The 21,826-nt window shown below is 40.0% G+C and overlaps 1 protein-coding gene across 4 annotated transcripts; it reads left to right on the top strand.

The window, feature by feature from the left end:
- The first annotated feature begins 431 nt into the window (after nucleotides 1-431).
- hipk1a (homeodomain interacting protein kinase 1a) lies at nucleotides 432-18,981 on the top strand. 4 transcript variants are annotated; one of them, XM_065285287.1, is made up of 17 exons: nucleotides 432-711; nucleotides 1,263-1,966; nucleotides 2,047-2,420; nucleotides 2,688-2,811; nucleotides 4,078-4,197; nucleotides 4,635-4,721; nucleotides 4,825-5,006; nucleotides 5,117-5,267; nucleotides 5,571-5,775; nucleotides 6,047-6,165; nucleotides 9,366-9,500; nucleotides 13,463-13,593; nucleotides 13,890-14,045; nucleotides 14,312-14,470; nucleotides 16,352-16,557; nucleotides 16,844-16,956; nucleotides 17,078-18,981. In XM_065285287.1, exons 2-17 carry the CDS (start codon nucleotides 1,265-1,267, stop codon nucleotides 17,492-17,494), a joined length of 3,381 nt encoding a protein of 1,126 aa, XP_065141359.1. In that variant the 5' UTR covers nucleotides 432-711; nucleotides 1,263-1,264; the 3' UTR covers nucleotides 17,495-18,981. The 4 variants fall into 4 exon arrangements, with proteins under 4 accessions (XP_065141359.1, XP_065141358.1, XP_065141361.1 ...); XM_065285286.1 differs by having other exon boundaries at nucleotides 13,460-13,593; XM_065285289.2 differs by lacking the exon at nucleotides 9,366-9,500.
- Nucleotides 18,982-21,826: the final 2,845 nt, after the last annotated feature.

Genomic DNA, 21,826 nt, shown 5'->3' with positions numbered 1-21,826 from the left:
TATATTATTATTATTATCAGGCTTTTATGTTGAGGTACATTAACATTTAGGCATTTAGCAGACGTCTTGATTTCATGTGGATTTAAAGGAATTGTATTAACATAATGCTGCGCAAACCGATTGATCTGCGTATCATAGCCAAATATCGCGAGACAACGGTACCCAAAGTAAAACAAAACGCGATGTTTTGATGTCATTCGCCGGTTGGTTTGCGTAGCGCTGCATTCTTTTTTTATTCAAGAAATTATATGAAATATACAATCACCAAGAGAACGAACATTAACAAATAAAAGAAGATAGAAGTCAAAGAGAGAGAGGAAAAAAGGAGGAAAAATAAAACACAATAAGCTTGCAATCAAAAGAAATGCGCAGCGCTCGCTGCATGAAGTCGAGCACACGCATCAAGTGGCGTGCGTCGGACCAATCAGCGCTCGACCTCACAGACCGGAAATGGCGCCCGCTCTGATGTCCTACATTCCTTTCCAGGTTTCAGTCATATTTCTGTGCGATGTCCTTGCAGAATATTAATGTGTAACGATGAATTGACTGTTTGTACGACTTTGACTGCTTTAATCGGCCTCTGAAATCTCCCCGAATCGAACGATGCGGTGTTTACAAGACCGAAGATCGTCAAAAAGAAGCAAAAAACGATGCGGCCTAATGTAGAAGATGAGGAAGAAGTGACAGGCTGAGGAGTTCACCACAGAGCAGGTGTGTCAACACAGATCGGCTCATCTGACACGGTGGCATTGCACACACAGAGAAAATGCATTGTTGCATGCGATATGTTCTTCAAGCTGTGTTTGTTGCAGCTGTTAGTCACGATATGTGCAGGCTTATGTTATCACGTCACTTTTTACAGTTTCGTATGCTGCAAGCTGTAACAACACTAACGTTACATTGTTTTCGTGCTTTCACTGGCATATTGGAAAGCTTTCGGTACATAAGTTAGAGTTTGTTAACATAAAAATCATTTGCGTTCTGTCACACCTCTTTTTAATCACCAAAATTACCCAACGTTGCTGTGGTAACCCCCAATAGCTAAAACCGATTGTATAGCAGCCACCCTTGATAACCTAGCTAGATCTGTTGCTATGGTAACGGACATTTATTTTTTGGTTTTGAGCCTGCCGAAAATCCATGGTGAAATTATGAGAACAAATACATACAACAATATCAGAAATAAAATTTTAAATAAAAAGAGATCATAGTAAAAAACTTAAATACACTAAAAGTTCACATTTTCTCCTTGTGTTTTCTAGGCATGTCCTCGAAACTCCAAGCGTTTTCTTCCCCCTCTGTGTCCTCCAGTGGCCTCTCCCGCTCCAAGAAACTGAAGGTGGAAAACCACGTGTGGAATGTGAGCAGCCAATCAGAAGAGAGCACCTGCTGCCAGCCAAGCCCAAGTCAGACTAATGGCTCCTCCCCCTCTACGTCCGGCTTCAACCCCAGCTACTCCTCCAACCTAGTCTTTCCCACCTCCGGAAGTTCGCGGGAACAGACGGTGGTACGTGCCGCGGACAGCACGGGTAGCATTCCAGAGCCTTCATCCTCCTCTTCCTCGTCGTCTTTATCAAGTCGACGTGGAAAAGACGAGGGTTACCGAAAACATGGTGGTCTGAAGCGCAAGATCGAAGAGGTGGACAGCAGCGACAGCGTGCAGATCTTAGAGGAGCTCTCTGCTCCCGTGCTTCCCAATCGCATTCCCGGAGGCAACGCTACGGCTCAGTCGATCGTTCATTCTGCGTCCACCACCAAGAGCAGTAATTCCCACAGCGAAGGAGACTACCAGCTGGTGCAACATGAGATCCTGTGCTCTGTCTCCAATAGCTATGAAGTGCTGGAGTTCCTTGGACGTGGGACATTCGGACAGGTCGCCAAGTGTTGGAAGCGAGGAACCAATGAGATAGTGGCCATTAAGATTCTCAAGAATCATCCGTCGTACGCTCGCCAGGGTCAAATAGAGGTGAGTACTGATTCGATGAAGAAGAAATGTCTTCATGCGAGGATGCCTTACTCAATGTCCTCTTATTTTATTTTTTAAAGGTAAGCATCCTTAGCCGCCTGAGCACGGAGAACGCTGATGAATTCAACTTTGTGCGCTCCTACGAGTGCTTCCAACACAAGAATCACACCTGTCTGGTGTTTGAGATGTTGGAACAGAACCTCTATGACTTCCTGAAGCACAGCAAGTTCAGCCCACTGCTCCTGAAGTGCATCCGGCCGGTCCTGCAGCAGGTGTCCACGGCTCTGATGAAGCTGAAGAGTTTGGGTCTCATCCATGCCGATCTGAAGCCTGAGAACATCATGCTGGTGGACCCCAACAGACAGCCATATAGAGTCAAAGTCATTGACTTCGGTTCTGCCAGTCACGTCTCAAAGGCTGTGTGCTCGACCTACCTACAGTCCAGATACTACCGGTGAGCAACAGATAGGGTCCCTGTTATACTTTGTGTTACCCATAGTTCACCCAAAAAAGCTATTTCCAAATCGAATTTAAGTATATTCAAGCTATACAATATATTAATGTGTAATAATATGTGGGTTCACTGGGCTCGAACCCATGACCTTTGTGTTGCTTACACAATTTTACCAAGTGAGCTACAGGTACACATTGTTGCAAATGTGTTTATTGCTTGCTCTTTTTTATTTCTTGACATACTTTTTATTTGTCTGTTGTGGTGCAGAGCTCCAGAGATCATACTTGGCCTTCCGTTCTGTGAAGCCATTGACATGTGGTCACTGGGTTGTGTCATAGCGGAGCTGTTTCTGGGCTGGCCTTTATATCCGGGAGCCTCAGAGTACGATCAGGTCAGTAATAAAGTCACTTTTGCTTAAATCTGTAAAATGTAAATAAAATAAATAATGTCTGGGATGTACACACCAAACGTGAATTCAACTATTTGCATAGATTACGTATAAAGTCAATGTGAAGACGCTAAAAGATGTAAACTAGCGCAGGGCAGATGACGCAAATTGGGCGGCATGATTGCCGTGAAAGCGTGCTATTTGTCTTAAACATTCAGCTCAAGCAAAAATTTGCATGACACAAAGTTAAATCCAGCGAGTAATCTAGACTCTGGAGCGAGGAACGTGATAGTTCACCCAAAAATGAAAATAATGTCATTAAAGACTCACGCAGAAGTCGTTCCAAACTCGGAAGACCAACGTTCGTCTTTGGAACACAATTTAAGATGTTTTAGATTTAGTCCGAGAGCTTGTTGACTCTTCATTGAAAAGCTACATACGTTTACTGTCCATGTCCAGAAAGGTAATAAAAACATCATCAAAGTAGTCCATGTGACATCAGTGGGTCAGTTAGAATGTGTTGAAGGATCGAAAATACATTTTGGTCAAAAATAAAAAAATTACGACTTAATTCAGCATTGTCTTCTCTTCTGGTTCTGTTGTGAACCGCTTGCACGAGACTGAAGTCACGTGACTGCAGTGACGCGGCTGACGTGTTATCCTCAGACACGTTTGCGAATTTTTTTTTCAAACTTACAGCGTTGCCCATAATTTCCATAAAGTTGAACTTTTCACAACTTTGTAGCATAGCTTGACACACTCACTGTCTGTCACCTTATTAGTCAATAATTAGTAAAAAATCTATTAATTTAACAAAAATTCACTAGCCACCTTATGTAAATGACCAAGGGTCTTATTTATAAAGGGTGCCATTTCCCACGCAAAGGTTGTGATCTATAAAAAACAAACTTGATGGGAGAATGGGCTTGCAGGGTGGGATCTGAGGATGATTCATGTACGCACACTTGCAGGTGAACTGTGATTTATAAAGGGAACATTGCTTTGTTATATAAGTCTTAAAATTTTTGCCGTATGCCATTTTTGGCTTTTGTGCATACGTAGACTTTTAGTAAGAATTTTACGCACATTTTATAAATGAGACCCGAGGAGTGTGTTTCCCAAAAGTAACTATAGTCACAAGTTCTGTCTTTACCAATAGAGTGGAATTTACGACCATAGTTAGCTAACAATACTTTTGGGAAACACATACTTTATGTATTTTTTTATTCTGCATTCAATATATAATGTGCAATCCTGTTTTTGCATCAGATCCGGTACATTTCCCAGACTCAAGGATTGCCAGCCGAGTATCTCCTGAGCGCAGGCACTAAAACCAGTCGATTCTTCCACAGAGGGCCGGACTCCAGCTACCCTCTCTGGAGACTGAAGGCACGTTCCACTTCAAGGAATTTTCCACTTTCATAAAAAAATCCTGATAATTTACTCACCCCATGTCATCCAAGATGTTGATGTCTTTCTTTGTTCAGTCGAGAAGAAATTTCGTTTTTTGAGGAAAACATTCCCAGTGCTACCTTATGCATTACAAAATTATGTCGAAAGGTCACACTGCATTGAAACTATGAACTGTTGAGGTCCACTAAAGTCCACTATATGGAGAAAAATCCTGGAATGTTTTCCTTAAAAAAAAAATTTATTTCTTCTCGACTGAACAAAGAAAGACAAACATCTTGAATAACATGAGGGTGAGTAAATATTGGGATTTTTTATGAAAGTGGAGTAATCCTTTAAAGTACCACTGTGTGATTTATTTCAGAAAGAATAGTGATCATTTTTATGAGTAAATCCTGATCTATTTCTGTTTTTAGACTCCCGCTGAGCATGAGGCAGAGTTTGGGATCAAGTCCAAAGAGGCTCGCAAATATATTTTCAACTGCCTCGACGATATGATGCAGGTAATATGTTTGCTTTGTACCGTTTTCTACATAAAATCATCCTACATTGTGTTAAAAAAAACATTCTGTAAAAATATAACCTCGATATGCTTTCACACGCCAGGTCAACATGACTAATTTGGATGGCACAGATATCCTGGCTGAGAAGGCAGATAGGAGGGAGTTCATTGACCTGCTGAAAAAAATGCTAACGCTAGACGCAGACAAGAGGATCACACCCACCAAGACCCTCAACCATCCGTTTGTGACGATGGCTCACCTTCTTCACTTCCCACACAGCTCACAGTAAGCCCAGTCCATTATATGCAAATAAAATATTTTATATATTACAATAGTAACAGTATCTGTTGTCCCATGAGGACTCAACGATTATGTCTCTGTCTTTTGTTGTGTAGCGTGAAATCCTGCTTTCAGAACATGGATATCTGTAAGCGCAGGTGTACTGTATTTGACAACAACAAAAACCTGTTCGCCAGCCATAACACTCCCAGCGCGGGCGCCAACCTCACCGTCACCTTCAGCAGTCAGCTTAATCAACACAATCAGGTGTGTACTACTGCAAAGATGCATTGTGGGAAATGTATTTTGTTTATTTTTGAAGGAATAGTTCCCTCAAGCAGTGCAAAAGGTTGTGGGTTCGATCCCAGGGAACATTACAGTTACAGAATGACATAAAATCTCTCTAAACATTCAATATAGACTTATGCAATAGTAAGGCCAGGCTGCTGAAGTGTGTATTTAAGTATTAATAGGACTGTATGTGTATACCCACTGTATAATGATATTTAGTGCTATTTCTGTTCACGGTCTGTGATGTGAAGAATCTTCCATTTATTTCATAACCACCAGATGGCCTCCGCAGGGGCTCAGTCCTTGTCTCTGAGCAGCAACGTTCCGTTATTGAACTACCAGCCGGGTCTGTACCAGCAGGCCACTATAAATATACCAGGCTTGGCCCAGCAGAGTGTCCCAATACAAGCTCGCCCTACTCAGCTGTGTGCCCAGTCTGAGCCCTTCCAGCAAACCCTCATTGTGTGCCCTCCTACCATACAGGGTGAGCTTTTACCCCAACATCATCACCCTACCCTCTTTTACCTATACCCTACTTTCCTTTTTAGACTGGAACCATGATTTACAGGATTTTGTATATCAATGATTTCGAATGGTTTTGCAATGTAACAATTATATAAGCTGGTATTAAAAGGATAGACAACATTTAAAATGCATCCAAAAATACATGTTGCTGTCAGTAGGCATAACAGTTTGTTGTTATTGTTGCATTATATTCATAACATAATTGTCATGTTTTATGTTTTATTCACCAGGACTGCAGACCTCCAATAAGCATGCTGGTTATCCAGTGAGAATGGACAATGCAGTTCCCATAGTCCCTCAGAATCAATCCACTCAACCTCTACACATTCAGCCCAGCATGTTGACTCAGGTAGGTTAGGTGGAAGTGATTCTTTATCCTATATTATGTCTGCCTTGCTATGCTGTTTACTTGAATCCCTCCAGTTTTCCCCAAAGATTCCCACAGATCCTCTTCCCTTCCATGTCACTTCTTGTCTGTAACCCACCATCACTTTCTTTTTTTATTGTGCCATCACTTCCTGTCTGTACTCCACCATCATTTCCTGTATGTACTCCACCATCACTTCCTGTCTGTACTCCACCATCACTTTCTGTCTGTACTCCACCATTACTTCCTGTCTGTACTCCACCATTACTTCCTGTCTGTACTCCACCATCATTTCCTGTCTGTACTCCACCATCATTTCCTGTCTGTACTCCACCATCATTTCCTGTATGTACTCCACCATCACTTCCTGTCTGTACTCCACCATCACTTCCTGTCTGTACTCCACCATCATTTCCTGTCTGTACTCCACCATCATTTCCTGTCTGTACTCCACCATCATTTCCTGTCTGTACTCCACCATCATTTCCTGTCTGTACTCCACCATCATTTCCGGTCTGTACTCCACCATCATTTCCTGTCTGTACTCCACCATCACTTCCTGTCTGTGCTCCACCATCACTTCCTGTCTGTGCTCCACCATCACTTCCTGTCTGTGCTCCACCATCATTTCCTGTCTGTGCTCCACCATCATTTCCTGTCTGTTCTCCACCATCATTTCCTGTCTGTGCTCCACCATCACTTCCTGTCTCTACTCCACCATCACTTCGTTTCTAAATTCTGCCATCGTTTCTTTTCTGTGCTCTGCCATCACTTCCTGTCTGTGCTCCCCCATCACTTCCTGTCTGTGCTCCCCCATCACTTCCTGTCTGTGCTCCGCCATCACTTTTTCTTTTCTTCCTTTCTAAATTCTGCCATCGTTTCCTGTCTGTGCTCCGCCATCACTTCCTGTCTGTACTCCACCATCACTTTGGCTGCGTCCGAAACCGCATACTGTATAGTAGGTACTGAATAAGATGAAGTTGCCGTTAAAACAGTAGGTACTGTATAGTATGAATCCTAGTAGTATGAATGAGATTTGGACATACTACATCCGCCATGTTGCAACATCACGTGACATCGTCGTTATCACGTCATGTTATTCCAGCGCGAAAACTGCCGAATGCCTCTTCTTCTTCGTTGGTTAACTCCTCTCCCGGGGCATCATGGGATAGTGAAGTGTCCATTGTATGCACACTGCAAAATCTAACCGGAAGTAGTAGGTCATCCGGGTACTTTTCGCGTACTGTTTTTCGAATACTTTGTATTCGGACATACTACTGGCCTCGCCTACTGCTTTTATGAAGTAGGCGGTTTCGGACGCAGCATTTTTGTCTGTACTCCGTCATCACTTTCTGTCTGTGCGCCGTCATCACTTCCTGTCTGTGCTTCGTCATCACTTCCTGTCTGTGCTCCGTCATCACTTCCTGTCTGTGCTCCGTCATCACTTTTTGTCTGTGCTTCGCCATCCCTTCCTGTCTGTATTCCATCATCACTTCCTTTCTGTATTCTGCCATTGTTTCCTGTCTGTGCTCCGCCATCACTTCCTGTCTGTGCTTCGCCATCACTTTTCTTCCTGTCTGTGCTCCGCCATCACTTTTCTTCCCGTCTGTGCTCCGCCATCACTTTTCTTCTTTTCTTCCTTTCTAAATTCTGCCATCACTTCCTGTCTGTGCTTCGCCATCACTTTTCTTTCTGTCTGTGCTCCGCCATCACTTTTCTTCCCGTCTGTGCTCCGCCATCACTTTTCTTCTTTTCTTCCTTTCTAAATTCTGCCATCACTTCCTGTCTGTGCTCCGCCACCACTTCCTGTCTGTGCTCCGCCATCACTTTTCTTCTCGCCTGTGCTCCGCCATCACTTTTCTTTTTTTCTTCCTTTCTAAATTCTGCCACCACTTCCTGTCTGTGCTCCGCCACCACTTTTCTACCTGTCTGTGCTCCGCCATCACTTTTCTTCCTGTCTGTGCTCCGCCATCACTTTTCTTCCTGTCTGTGCTCCGCCATCACTTTTCTTCCTGTCTGTGCTCCGCCATCACTTTTCTTTTTTTCTTCCTTTCTAAATTCTGCCACCACTTCCTGTCTGTGCTCCGCCACCACTTTTCTACCTGTCTGTGCTCCGCCATCACTTTTCTTCCTGTCTGTGCTCCGCCATCACTTTTCTTCCTGTCTGTGCTCCGCCATCACTTTTCTTCCTGTCTGTGCTCCTCCATCACTTTTCTTCCTGTCTGTGCTCCGCCATCACTTTTCTTCCTGTCTGTGCTCCGCCACCACTTCCTGTCTGTGCTCTGCCACCACTTTTCTTCCTGTCTGTGCTCCCCCATCACTTTTCTTTTTGTCTGTGCTCCGCCATCAGTTTTCTTCCTGTCTGTGCTCCGCCATCACTTTTCTTTTTGTCTGTGCTCCGCCATCAGTTTTCTTCCTGTCTGTGCTCTGCCACCACTTTTCTTCCTGTCTGTGCTCCCCCATCACTTTTCTTTTTGTCTGTGCTCCGCCATCAGTTTTCTTTCTGTCTGTGCTCCCCCATCACTTTTCTTCCTGTCTGTGTTCCGCCATCACTCTTCTTCCTGTCTGTGCTCTGCCATTTTTTGTCTGTACTCCGGCATCACTTCCTATCTGTACTCCGGCGTCACTTCCTGTCTGTACGTCACAAGTACTTCATGACTGTGTCCGAAATGGCTCCCTATAGCCTTAAATACTGGGCTATTTAAGAGGACAGACAATTTGTTGTGGTGTCTGAAATTATTCCATCCCATAATACACCGCAATAACGAGTGTACTTAATGCGCCAGTGCAGTCAATGTCTGAATTCACTCACTTGTTTTCATTCTTTCAAGTAGACCGTATTAGTAAACTAATATTGACGGCTATTTTGGACACAGCCCCTGTCCGTACTCCACTATCACTTCCTGTCTGCTTCCACTTCCTCCACTGTTATATCCTATAAAGACAAAATATGACCAAAGATATAACCAAAAACACGACAGTGAAATGTGAAAACAAAGTAAGAGTCAAAGAGGGTGCTGCACGTAAATGATATTGATCTTCCAGGTGTTTATAGCTCTCATTGCTCTGACCTCAGCTCTCTTTATTTTGTCAATATTATAATGAAGATGTTGGAACATCTTTGCGAGTCCATCAGCTTATCCAGTGCATAGTAACCCTCCCACCCTGTCCTCCATCCTCAGTTCCTCCACCCATCCCTCTGTCCCCTCCCCAATCAGAGTACCAGCACCCCACTGACCGTGTCCTCACTGCGACTTCCAGTGGCTGGATTGACTGCGCTGGGCTCTCGGCGTCTGGAGCAGAGCGCCGCCATGCTGGTAAATCTGAGCCCTGCCGCGTGATGCACCTGTTTAGCGTGACGCAACCTTTAGCTCTCCTTATTGAGTTGCATGTTGCATTTCTAGGCTGTGACTGCAGCTACACAAGCTCTATCACACGTTTAGGACGTTATTCATAAATGCACTGTATCGGGTGTTTCAATGCAAGACTTATGTAACATCAATGGGTATTGGTGTATTTCAGAAATGTTGCAGGAATGCTAGACCATTCTGGATTGAAAGCTTATATAAAGTATTGTTGTGATTTGTTGCCGTTGTTTTAGTTATCTATCATGATTTAACAAGGCAGTTCTTATCTCACGGGGTTCATTCTGGACCCCGTGGCTTGATCCACTGAAGCATGGCTGCTTGGCTGTTTGCAATCCAAATGACTCCTCTTTCCACAGACCAACTCCTGTGCCAACAGATGTCTGCACATTTTCTTCTTCTGCCGCTAACAAATCGGTTCCTTTTTCATGCAGGTCAATAGACTGACAACCCTGTCAAGCTAATATTGCTTTATTGTAGGGGTGTCCTCGACTAAGGATTTACATATTCGAATCAGAATTGTCGAATCTTTCCATAGTCGACCGATAGTCGAATCATATCTATGTTTGTCTGCATGGGTTGGGAGGGGGCCAGACCAGGTACAAATTGTTAACTTTTATTTTCTTTCACAAGCAGCACACATAAACAACTGTCTGATAAAGTGACCAAAACTGTCTTTCAAGTGATGAACGAAGACAAAATTGACGATGCATTTATATATTCATTTTTTTAAGGTAAAATATATAAGGAAACATTTGTTTATTTATTCCTCATAACATTTTTAAGCCAAGATCTACAGAACATCACACAAAAATACATTTTGATAACTAAACCTAAAAAAAATAACAAAGGTGATTCTGCCTTGGAAACCTCGGCTAATTCAGTGTTTTTATTTAATTTGGAGATAGCGCGTCAAAGCAGTCATGACCAAAAAAAACCAGACAAATGAGAAATGAATAATAATTTGTGATTGTGACTGTAAATGATAAAAACGAATCTTTATATACAATTCATTAAACGTTAATTTATAACATGAAAAACACTGAAATTTATGATTTTATAGACACTATGCGTTATTATTTAGCACAGAAATACCTGCTTGCTTGCTCTGACTTTGATCATCTCTGTATTCACTTTAGATACAGAAAGACCAGATGATATTATTTATTTCAGGAATCTCTTTGCTATCATTTAAAAGTGAACACCAACCATAATATTAAATCACAAGAAAGACATTCGTGTCAGGCAGAAATAGGTTCGGTGCAGATAGTTTCCGTTTCATCACCGAAATAAAAAAAACGGCTTACCTGTTTTGTAGTTTAACTTTTGACAAGATAACCAAAATGTATGATAAATACATTTTAAAACGTATACCCGTCGAAAAACATCAGTTTTTTAATGTTTAGTTTGATGAACTCCTAAATATGAGACGCAGAGCACCTAGCCCGTTCTGCTAAATTACATGCGCAAGCATGGCCACCACGCAGTAGCGCAACATTGATACAACGAAAAGCTATCCAAAATTTACAGACTTAAATTAGATCAGAATTTACGTTTATAATAGATAGATTTTTTAAATAAAATAAGGTCAGAAGTAACAAAGTGCAGAACAAATATGCAAAATGCCTCAAGTGCACGGAAACAAAACACAAGCCAAATAGTTAAATCAGATAACCCAAAGTGATTTATAAATAAAATAAAATAAAATAAATTATTGAAAGAATAGAAAAGTATAGCCATAATATAATTGCCAGCTTTGTCTTTTAAATGTAGAAACAAAGAGGCAATGGTTTATTAACGAAGAAACCTCCGTGTAGCCCGGTCACAGGGGATGTTGGATTTATTAACGCATTTTAAAAATATTTATTGAAAGCTGTTACTTCACATATTATTTGCAGCATTATCATAATATGCTGTATATTAATATATTGTGAAAAAGCTGTTATATGTGAAATCAGATCATGTGTGCACCCATATACGGCCAAAATTGAATGATCCTCATTTCATAAGACATCTGCAACAATTCGACGCATCGAATCTTCGACTATTCGGGGTCACCCCTACTTTATTGATGACTTTTTGTTACATTCCCAACTCAAATCTTATTCTTTTTTACTTTTCATTAAAGACCGATCTGCTGAAACTTTATTTCCTTTTGTTTTATGTTTACTATAACTTCTCTCTTAGCTCAACCAATCAAAAGGTGTAAAAAATACAAACACACTAAATGCTTGGGTCACAAAGGTATGAAGTGTAATTTAATCTATGCTGGAATGTTTTAACCCATTGCTGGGTCAAATATAAAACATATATTTACATGGACCACAAAACCAGTCATAAGGGTAAATAGTTTGAATCGTCTAAATAAATAAGCTTTCCATTGATGTATGGTTTGTAAAGGGCTCGTTATAGTTGTGCGTAGGTCCTATGGCGTAGCCGCGACGGCGTAGGTTCAGCGTTGGTTTTCATTTATACTTTTGCGTTGTCGTCCACGTCGACTTGCAAACACACACGCATATCGCTGGTAGGCAGTATCCACACGTGTAACCACAGTGGCAGCGCGACTGTAGAAGCAGCTTGGCAAGTTAACCCACAAACGAAGAAGAAACAGCAACTTGTTGTGTATGATTTGAGAAGACCAGCAGTGATGGAAGTAAACAAACAGCGACTAATGTTGCAGTTTGAGTTAAATCACTCCTCAACTTGGCCCATCTTTGTTTTCACTGTCTCAAACGAAAATACCTATGACTAGTTGACTAATCACAGCGCTTGCGGTCCGCATAGAACTGACATGCTGTTAAAAATTTTGTGAGGTGCACGTCATGCTACGCAGAGCTATGGATAACCTACGACGTAGAGCTTACGCATGACTATAAATTGGGCTTAAGGATAGGAAAATATTTGACAGCGATAAAACTATTTGAAAATCTGGAATCTTATGCTGTGTACATCCCATTTTTTGCTCAAATATGAGTCAAATATTTTCAACTTGCGCGTAGCGTGTAAGTTTAGCATGTGTTTTAGCGGGAATGGCCGCTGCCCTATTTGCGTCATTCACATCTGCCCTCACGAGTTTACATCTATTTGTGTCTTTGCATTGACTTTGTTTGTAAGTCTACTTGCGCAAATCGTTGAATTTGCATTTGGTGTGTACAGCCCATTATGCTGCATACACACCAAATGCGAAGCGACTACAAATTTTTCTCTTGAGTTAAATGTTTTCAACAATTGAGGTAAATAACACATGTTTTCGCAGTAATCGCGCAGTCCAATTTGTGTAATTTGCATCGCCCATACCCTCCCCCACACGTGTTCACATCTATTTGCGTCTTTGCATTGACTTTGTACGTAATCTACTCACGCAAATCGTTAAATTCGCATTTGTGTGCAAATAAATTTAAATATTGCGAAAATTGTTGTACAATTGCAGTCCTTAGTAACTGCTATCCATCTTACAAATATAAGGTATTGATATATTTACAGTTGGAAATTTTAATATTATCATAAAACATGATCTTTACTTAATATCCTAATGATTTTTGGCCTAAAAGAAAAATTGAAAATTGCTACAAATATACCTGTGCAATTAAGACCAGGTCCAGGGTCACATAAGCTTTTAGGGATCATATCAAGCTGATAAATAAGGAATTTGGTAATAACAGTGTTTATAATGTATAGCCTTTACCTTTCTAGCACAACTTGGTGTTATAATTATTGTCATAATGGCGTTTAATTTTATACTATAACTGCATTGAAGCAAGAAATGTATCAAAGAGGTTGTGTTTGCATTAAACTCAAATAAAATATCACCTGAATTGTAAATTGCACATGAAATGCACCTCATTTTCATAAAGACGACAGTAGATTGTGGTTTTGACAGTCTGTCTGTATGATTGTGTGTTTGTATTCAGCAGGGCTGGCCAGCGGGCACACAACAGATCCTCATACCCTCCTCATGGCAGCAGATGTCGGGCATGGCCATGCACAACCCCAGCCACCCTGTGCTGTCTGATTCCCCGCTGGCCTCAGATAACACCAGCTGGAGGTCAGGACCAACGCTACAGATTATTTATTCCAGATTGTAGAGTATAGGGTGCATCTCAATCATCTCCTTAGTTCAGTAGTGATTGCACTATATTTTCATGTAGTTCTTAGTTTTTCCAAAATACATTTGAAATAAGATCTAGCCATCGATAGAAATCATTTATCTTGACATTACATCTGTGCTTCAGTTTGAATCTTAAATCAACTTGCCTTTACAGTAAAAACTGAATATAGTGAATCAGCAAAAGCTGCTGTCCAATCATTTCTGAACTCTGTATGTGTGATGCTCTCTGTCAGGGGTCGACATGGAGGTCAGTGTGATGGGCCGCAGCAGGGCTCTACTCAGGGTCGTAATGCAGGTGCACAGGTCCCATCTGCGGGAGCGGCCAACAGTCAAACGCAGCAGAATGAAGTGAAGAAATCAAAAGGTCGTCGGGCCCAGGACAGAGCCAGGTGTCACTCCACTCTCAATGAGCAGACAACTCTATTTTTATCATGAATAATAATACGATAATGTCAGATGGCCGTATAATTTTTAAAAGATAAACTTAAACTTTGTTTGAAGCTAGCTGATCTGTTGTTTAAATTGATAATGTATTCAAACGTTATTATAGAAAAAAACAAGGAGTGTTTAATAGCTAATTTCTGTAATGATGATTTAGGCCTGCATGAGGTTGAATTTATAAAGTTTGTAATTTATATGTGTGATTGCGTCGCAGGCCCGTGTCCTCTCTGCAGTCGACACCTTCGGGGTCACACAACTGCGGTGATGCGTCCCAGCCAATCATCATCTCTGACACGCCCAGCCCTGCTGTCAGCATCATCACCATTCACAGTGACACAGATGACGAGGATGACAGGAAGTGTCCACCTGAAAGGTACCATTACATTTACATCCCAAACAAAAATCTCTGCAGTCTTTATATATATACCTTATTTTCTAAATGATTTCTTATCTGTATCACTTCTGAGAAAAGTCCTTGATATCTTTAAAGTGACACTCCTCTTTTTTTTTGAAAATATGCTCATTTTCCAGCTCCCCTGGAGATAATCATTTGTTTCTTACCATTTTGGAATGCATTTAGCTGACCTCCGGGTCTGGCGCTACCCCTTTTAGCATAGCTTAGCACAATCCATTGAATCTGATTAGACCGTTAGCATCGCACCTAAAAAACAACCAAAGAGTTTCAATATTTTTCTTATTTAAAACTTGACTTTTCTGTAGTTACATCGTGTACAAAGACTGACAGAAAATTTAAAAGTTGCGATTTTCTATGCAGATATGGTAAGGAACTATACTTTCATTCATAAATGCCTAGAAAATAGTAACTTTTAATTTTCTGTTGGTCTTAGTACATGATGTAACTACAGAAGAGTCAAGTTCGGAAAAATATCGAAACTCTTTGGTCTATAGCTATGGCTATCCTATGCTAAAAGTGGTAGCGCCAGACCCGAAGATCAGCTGAATGGATTCCAAAATGGTAAGAATCAAATGTTTAACTCTAGGGGAGCTGGAAATTGAGCATATTTTCAAAAAAAGTGGAGTGTCCCTTTAATATTTACATGGCTTGACAGTGCAAGCCTCGTCATACAAGGGCCGGGCTAGGTCTTAAGCGTCTCGGGGCAGGGCCTAGATTTCAGGCCCGTGCAGGGCTCTAATTTGCGCTGGAATTAGTTTTTCTCCCATGTTGACACGGATTTACGATTAAACTGAAACTTGATTACTTCTGCCACTAGGGGGTGAACTCCGACAGTCGTGTCTGAATGTTGTGTCCAGTCTCAATTATAAATTGGTTAATTAAAAACTGGCAAAATAGATTGTAACTTGAAGAACGGTTATGTACTGCATGTCAATACAGGTATTAAAGGAATAGTCTACTCATTTTCAATATTAAAATATGTTATTACCTTAACCTAGAATTGTTGAATCATCCCTCTATCATCTGTGTGCGTGCACGTAAGCGCTGGAGCGCGCTGCGACACTTCGATAGCATTTAGCTTAGCCCCATTCATTCAATGGTACCAATCAGAGATAAAGTTAGAAGTGACCAAACACATCAACGTTTTTCCTATTTAAGACGAGTAGTTATACGAGCAAGTTTGGTGGTACAAAATAAAACGTAGCGCTTTTCTAAGCGGATTTAATAGAGGAACTATATTGTATGGCGGAACAGCACTTTTGGGAGTACTTCAACTCGCCTGAAAAATCCGCTCCCCTTCTCCCTCTCATAATGGGAGAGGGAGGGTGTTACTGCGCCGAGTCGAAGTACTCCCAAAAGTGCTGTTCCGCCATACAATATAGTTCCTCTTTAAAAATCCGCTTAGAAAAGCGCTACGTTTTATTTTGTACCACCAAACTTGCTCGTATAACTACTCGTCTTAAATAGGAAAAACGTTGATGTGTTTGGTCACTTCTAACTTTATCTCTGAGTGGTACCATTGAATGAATGGGGCTAAGCTAAATGCTATCGAAGTGTCGCAGCGCTTACGTGCACGCACACAAATGATAGAGGGATGTATCAACTCTTCTTAGTTAAGGTAATAACATAGTTTAATATTGAAAATGAGTAGACTATTCCTTTAAATCTGTGGAATTACACAGAATTTTCTGTGGAAATCTGCGGGCGCGGATTCCATTTGGGCCTGGTGTCAAAGATTGAAATTAAACCTTGATGCACCAAATCTCAGAATTAGATTATGAGACTTTAGCCTTCACAAATGTAACGATAAGATGGATTGAGTTACCTGCTTCTTCTCAGTGGCAGCTGCAGCGTGAATCAGCGAACCAACGTCATCAGCTGTGTGACGGTCCATGACTCGCAGGATTCCGACTCATCCAGCAGCACTCCTCTCAGCCCCAGACACCTCCCAAACTTTACCGAGAACAACAACACGCGCGCCTCCAGATCTCTGGCTGTGGTCATGCCGTCAGTGAAAGCACAGCTTTGGGATGGACCTTCAACGGGTCAGTGTGCTAAAACTTTGTTAATTTTTTCCTGGTTTCTATTCTAGACTTTTGTTTCCCCTGTATAGTCTTCTTATGGTCAAGGTTATTTGCACAAGCAATAGTTGCGTGCACTGCAATTACCTTGTAATGCACTCTAAGGCACTTTGGATAAAAGCATGAATGCATAAATGTAAATGGAAGACCCTTTAGATAGTCTATGCTAATGTACTTTAAAGACAATCGTCTACATGCCTTCATAGTACACTGGCCACATTTCAGAATTGGGTTTTAATCTGAATTTCAGAACAAAGCAGTAATAGTTCTGGAAAATCAAAGAAAGGTACAAATGCACAATCCAGTGGTGACCGGCATCAGAGGGCTGCGTCCGACAGATCTCAACCTCTAAACCTGAGCCAAGTAAGTCTGTAATACTTCACTGCATACTACATACTATACTTCATTACTCCATAAACAGCCTAGAAACTATGAAACCTGAACAGGTGAATGACAGTAAATTTACACTGACCCAAATTCACAGGCACAGCAGTCAATGATGTCATCTCATGACCGCGGAGGGGGCGTATCCTTAAGACGCCAGCCCACCTACCCTCCGACAGGCCCCTCCCACTCCTACAGGCTACATGAAACGTCGCTTTTTGGCTCCGCCTCCAGTCTCTACGCATACCCGGCTTCAGCTGCCCTGGCCTCTGTGTCGCAAGCAGTGGACCAGCTGCATAATTCAGCCGGTTCCTCCTCTTCCTCCAGTCGGCACGCACGCGCCGCCGGGCCGTACTCCGCCTCTTTGAGTCTTTTGCAGAAGAACAGCGTCATGGGCGTCATGTGTCAAACCTCGACACCGTACCAGCAGCAGCAGCATCTGTCTGCGCAGTCTTACCAGCGTTCTGCAGGCTACCCCCTCAGTCAGAGGAAACTCAACCAGTTCCCTTACCTGTGACGTAAACCCGAACACTAGACTTGGATATGGAGATGTGATTGGGAGTGTACACTTTAGTTTTATCTTTTATAGTGGCCTTTAATTCTTTTTATTCGAAGCATTTCAAAGGTGCACAGCATCTTAAAATTATGTTTACCCCTGTTATGCTTGCATATAATGTAAGAGGCTTAAGCGTCCACATTTTCCCAGAAATGCATTTGTTCAATGTAACATATCAAACTTTTTATGAAAATCACTGATCTTGCACAGTATATATAATGTATTATATACTGCTAAAATGGAATGTAATTTGGTATAGCCATGGTTAGTAGATATATGAAGATCTATGAAATATATTGTAGTAGCGTTCTCTTAAAAAAACACAATTTGGTTTACATAAAGAAACATGCCTACTGCCTGCAGTGGTTAGCAAAGAAAGTAGATGGATGTAAACAGTCCAAAAATAGTCATTTCAAATAAGCTATGTATGTAAAATAAGGGTATTTAAAAACATGCAAATTAGAGAATTATATGTTTATCTTATATGTTTTAGGTACAGTTTGCGAGTCAATGACTACCAAAATCTCCACTAAATCAGGATTTAAAGGGATAGTTCACCCAAAAATGAAAATTTTGTCATAATTTATTCATTCTCATGTTGTTACAAACCCTGTATACATTTATTTGTTCTTTTCAACACGAAGGAAGATATAACTAAACCGTCCATGAGCCCCATTCACTTCCATAGTATTCATTTTTCCTACTTTGGAAGTGAATGGGGCTCGTGATTGGTTTGGTTACAAATCAAACTTGGAATATCTTAATTTGTGTTCATCAGAACAAAGAAAATGCTTGTAATAACATGAGAGTGAGAAAATTATTATTTTTGGTTTAACTTTCCCTTTTACACAATAAAAAAATGTGTTAAGAAACTGGCAGAATAGATTGTGCCAGTCTGCTTGTCCATACCCGGTGTTTTTAGTGGCATCTAGCTGTGAGATTGAGAATTGCAATCAACCTCAATTTCGAAACGCAATGAGAAGCTACGATAGCTGCCACAGGACAAAAATGTCATTCAAAAAAAGCCTGAGACAATGTAGGGACGAAACGCGCTCTGTACACTGCAAAAAATGATTTTCATGGAAAAAAATTCTTAGTATTTTTTTTCTTGTTTTCAGTAAAAATTAGGTATGCACCGATACCAATACTGGTATCGGGTATCGGCCTCGATACCACATTTTCTAAAGTACTCGTACTCATTAAAAGTCCCCTGATACCTGGAATCGATACCACGGTCTGAGAAATGTCTATGTGTGAGCGGCGTGTAAGGGGTTAATGCCTCTTGTGTTGTCCAAAGAGGCAGAGTTTACAACAAACTGGAAAACTAGTTCTTTGTTTTTTTGTTAAATAATATGACTAAAGCTGTTACCTGTAAATTTAAATCATGTTTTTTTATTAAGTACTCTGTATCGGTATCGGCAAGTACTGAAATGCAAGTACTCGTACTCGTATTCCAAAAAAGTGGTATCGGTGCATACCTAGTAAAAATATCTAAAAATTCTTAAATTAAGATGCTTTTTCTTGATGAGCAAAACGACCCAAGAAAATAAGTCTAGTTTTTAGACCAAAAATATCAAATTTAAGTGATATTGTGCATAAAACGAGCAAAAAAATCTGCCAATGGGGTAAGCAAAAAATCTTGAACATCTTTCTTAAACCATAAATTAAAGAAAAATTTGCTTACACCATCGGCAGATTTTTTTGCTTGTTTTATGCACAAAATCACTTATTTTTTATATTTTTGGTCTTAAAAGTAGACTTATTTTCTTGGGTTGTTTTGCTTATCAAGAAAAAACATCTTAATTTAAGAATATTTAGATATTTTTACTGAAAACAAGACACAAATACTAAGAATTTTTTTCTTGAAAATCATTTTTTTTCTTAAATCATTTTTTGCAGTGTAGAGCAGTTTGTCCGTTTAGGGCTACTGTAGAAACATGGCGGCAACTTTAATGTAAGGGCACCCGCGGTGTATACATCATAGTTTTGTATACCAATATTATTCCAGAAGATATTTTCTAATAATGGACATTAGGATGTATATTAGTATTATTAAAGGGATAGTTCACCCAAAAACGTAAATACTGTCATCTCATCATGTTGTTATAGACCAATTTCGTGTTTGCAAACAGAGATGATGTTTTTTGTGGGCGGAGCCAAACTGGTTGCAGAAAGTGACTGCTCCGCAGTAGGGTTGTGAAGTGTTTTAGCATTAAACCGTGATTTTTATGGATCCGGTGTTCTGTAGAAGTCTGATTCCTTTATGTTTCCCTTTAGTGCAATGTTTCTTATAGCGTTTTAATCACATTACGTTTATTTTTTTAGATAGATAAAAAGTTTAAATGGCTTGGCTACTGATATGCATGTATGTAATGTATATGTATTGTTCTTTTTTGCTAAATCAATTATTTTTACAGTCTGAATCGCTAAAGTACATATAAAAGCAATACTATCATGTATTATATATAATAGCGTTTATTAAATATTTAATAATTTTCCTGTTTTTTATTATTTCTTCCTTAATAAATTATAATTGTAACATGATAAAAACGCTATAAGGAACACATGGGGGGAACAGACTTCGACAGAACACCGGACATCTTCTCTACTTATTTTCTATTCTAATTATTAAAAGATTTCCAGATGATTTCCTCGCTCCATTCTGTTCGTTTAAGGGCTTATTGTAATCATAAACACCTACGTTTATCTTCAAATGATGTCTTTGACGATGGTATTCTATAAAAATGAAAGCCATCTTCTTTGGCATTCTTATTCTGACACTTAACAGCACAACAGGACATTTTCTAGTGAGTTATCTTGCTCTTTTCACTCGTGTCTAATTCATTTCCACTGTTTTTCTGCAACCGCATTGCGCGCGCAGCTTGCAGTGACGTAACTGTGACGTCTACTCTAAATTGGTCTATAAACCTGTATGAGTTTCTTCTATTAAATACAAAAAAAAAGATATTTTGATACATTATGGTAAGCACACATGGTACCCATTAACTTCCATAGTATTTGTTTTTCCTACAATGGAAGTCAGTGGGTACCATCATCAGGTTTAGAACAACATCAGGATGAGTAAATGATGACCGAATTTAAGTTCTTTATCCTTTAAGTCCAACCAAGCCAAATTGCACTAAAGTAAATCTAATCTTATCTAAACACTTATCTTGCTTTTACCCGTTTATTAAATAACCGTACATTTTTTACAAATTGGTTTTATTTTTACGTTTACAGTTGACGCATTAAATGCTACCATTTAAAATGTGTTGTATGACAATAGAAAGCACTTGTTATTATGTTTTTACAACAAATGTTTTGACGTTAACATTGCGCTTTTATTTATTTTAAATATTGTGTGGACTAAAATGGTTATTTGCATCTTTGTTTTTATGTAACAAATTAATGATGCTCTCTTTTTATATTCTTTATTTAGCTTACACACCTTGGATCATGTTTATTACTTTGATTTATGCTTCGATTTTGCTAGCACTTACTCGCACACGTTTACATATTTGTATTTTAAAGGTGTAATGTGTATTTTAGCGGCATCTAGCAGTGAGATTGCAAATTGCAATCAACCTCAATTTCGAACCGCAATGAGAAGCTACGATAGCTGCCACAGGACAAAAAAGTCATCGTTTGAGACAATGTAGGGGTGAAACGCGCTCTGTAGAACAGTTTGTCAGTTTAGGGCTACATGGCGGCGACTTTCATGTAAGGAGACCCTGGTGTATGGAGATAAAAAAATGGCTTATTCTAAGGTAATAAAAACAATACAGTTCATTATGTAAGGTTTATATTGTTCATTATGTATATTATATTGCATTGCGATTCTTCTAAAATTTACACAGTGCACCTTTAACAGCCTTCTCTATATTTTTCAGTCATAACTTAAACTGAATTTTGTCGGTATGTATTGTGGTGTATTGTCATGTATTATGTTACGCCAACATATTGTAATGTCTTTACACCATGTCCTAACCAATTACGACTCTATATTTCAGATTCAGATGAGCAAGCTTTAACAGCTTGTTGCCTTTATATGCACCTGGAGTACGACTTGGTGTCAGCTAAATAAATAAAAAATATTATTATTATAGAAAATGTGAAAAAATCAAGTATGATCGGAATGAAAGGTTTTGCTATATAAAGTGTCTTGTGTGGGATATGAGTGAGATCTCCTACACTGATAGTAACTATTAGATAGCATTTTAACAGATGGTTGACATGTTAGCTGTTCATCTTCTCGGTTGACCTTGTGCCTAGTTATGTCACATAGAGCACTTT

This window comes from Paramisgurnus dabryanus, chromosome 21 (genome assembly GCF_030506205.2).
Source record: "Paramisgurnus dabryanus chromosome 21, PD_genome_1.1, whole genome shotgun sequence".
In the NCBI taxonomy this organism is placed as follows: Eukaryota; Metazoa; Chordata; class Actinopteri; order Cypriniformes; family Cobitidae; genus Paramisgurnus; species Paramisgurnus dabryanus.
The sequence above is the reverse complement of the archived record's forward strand: the minus strand, read 5'-3'. Positions and strand labels throughout refer to the sequence as shown.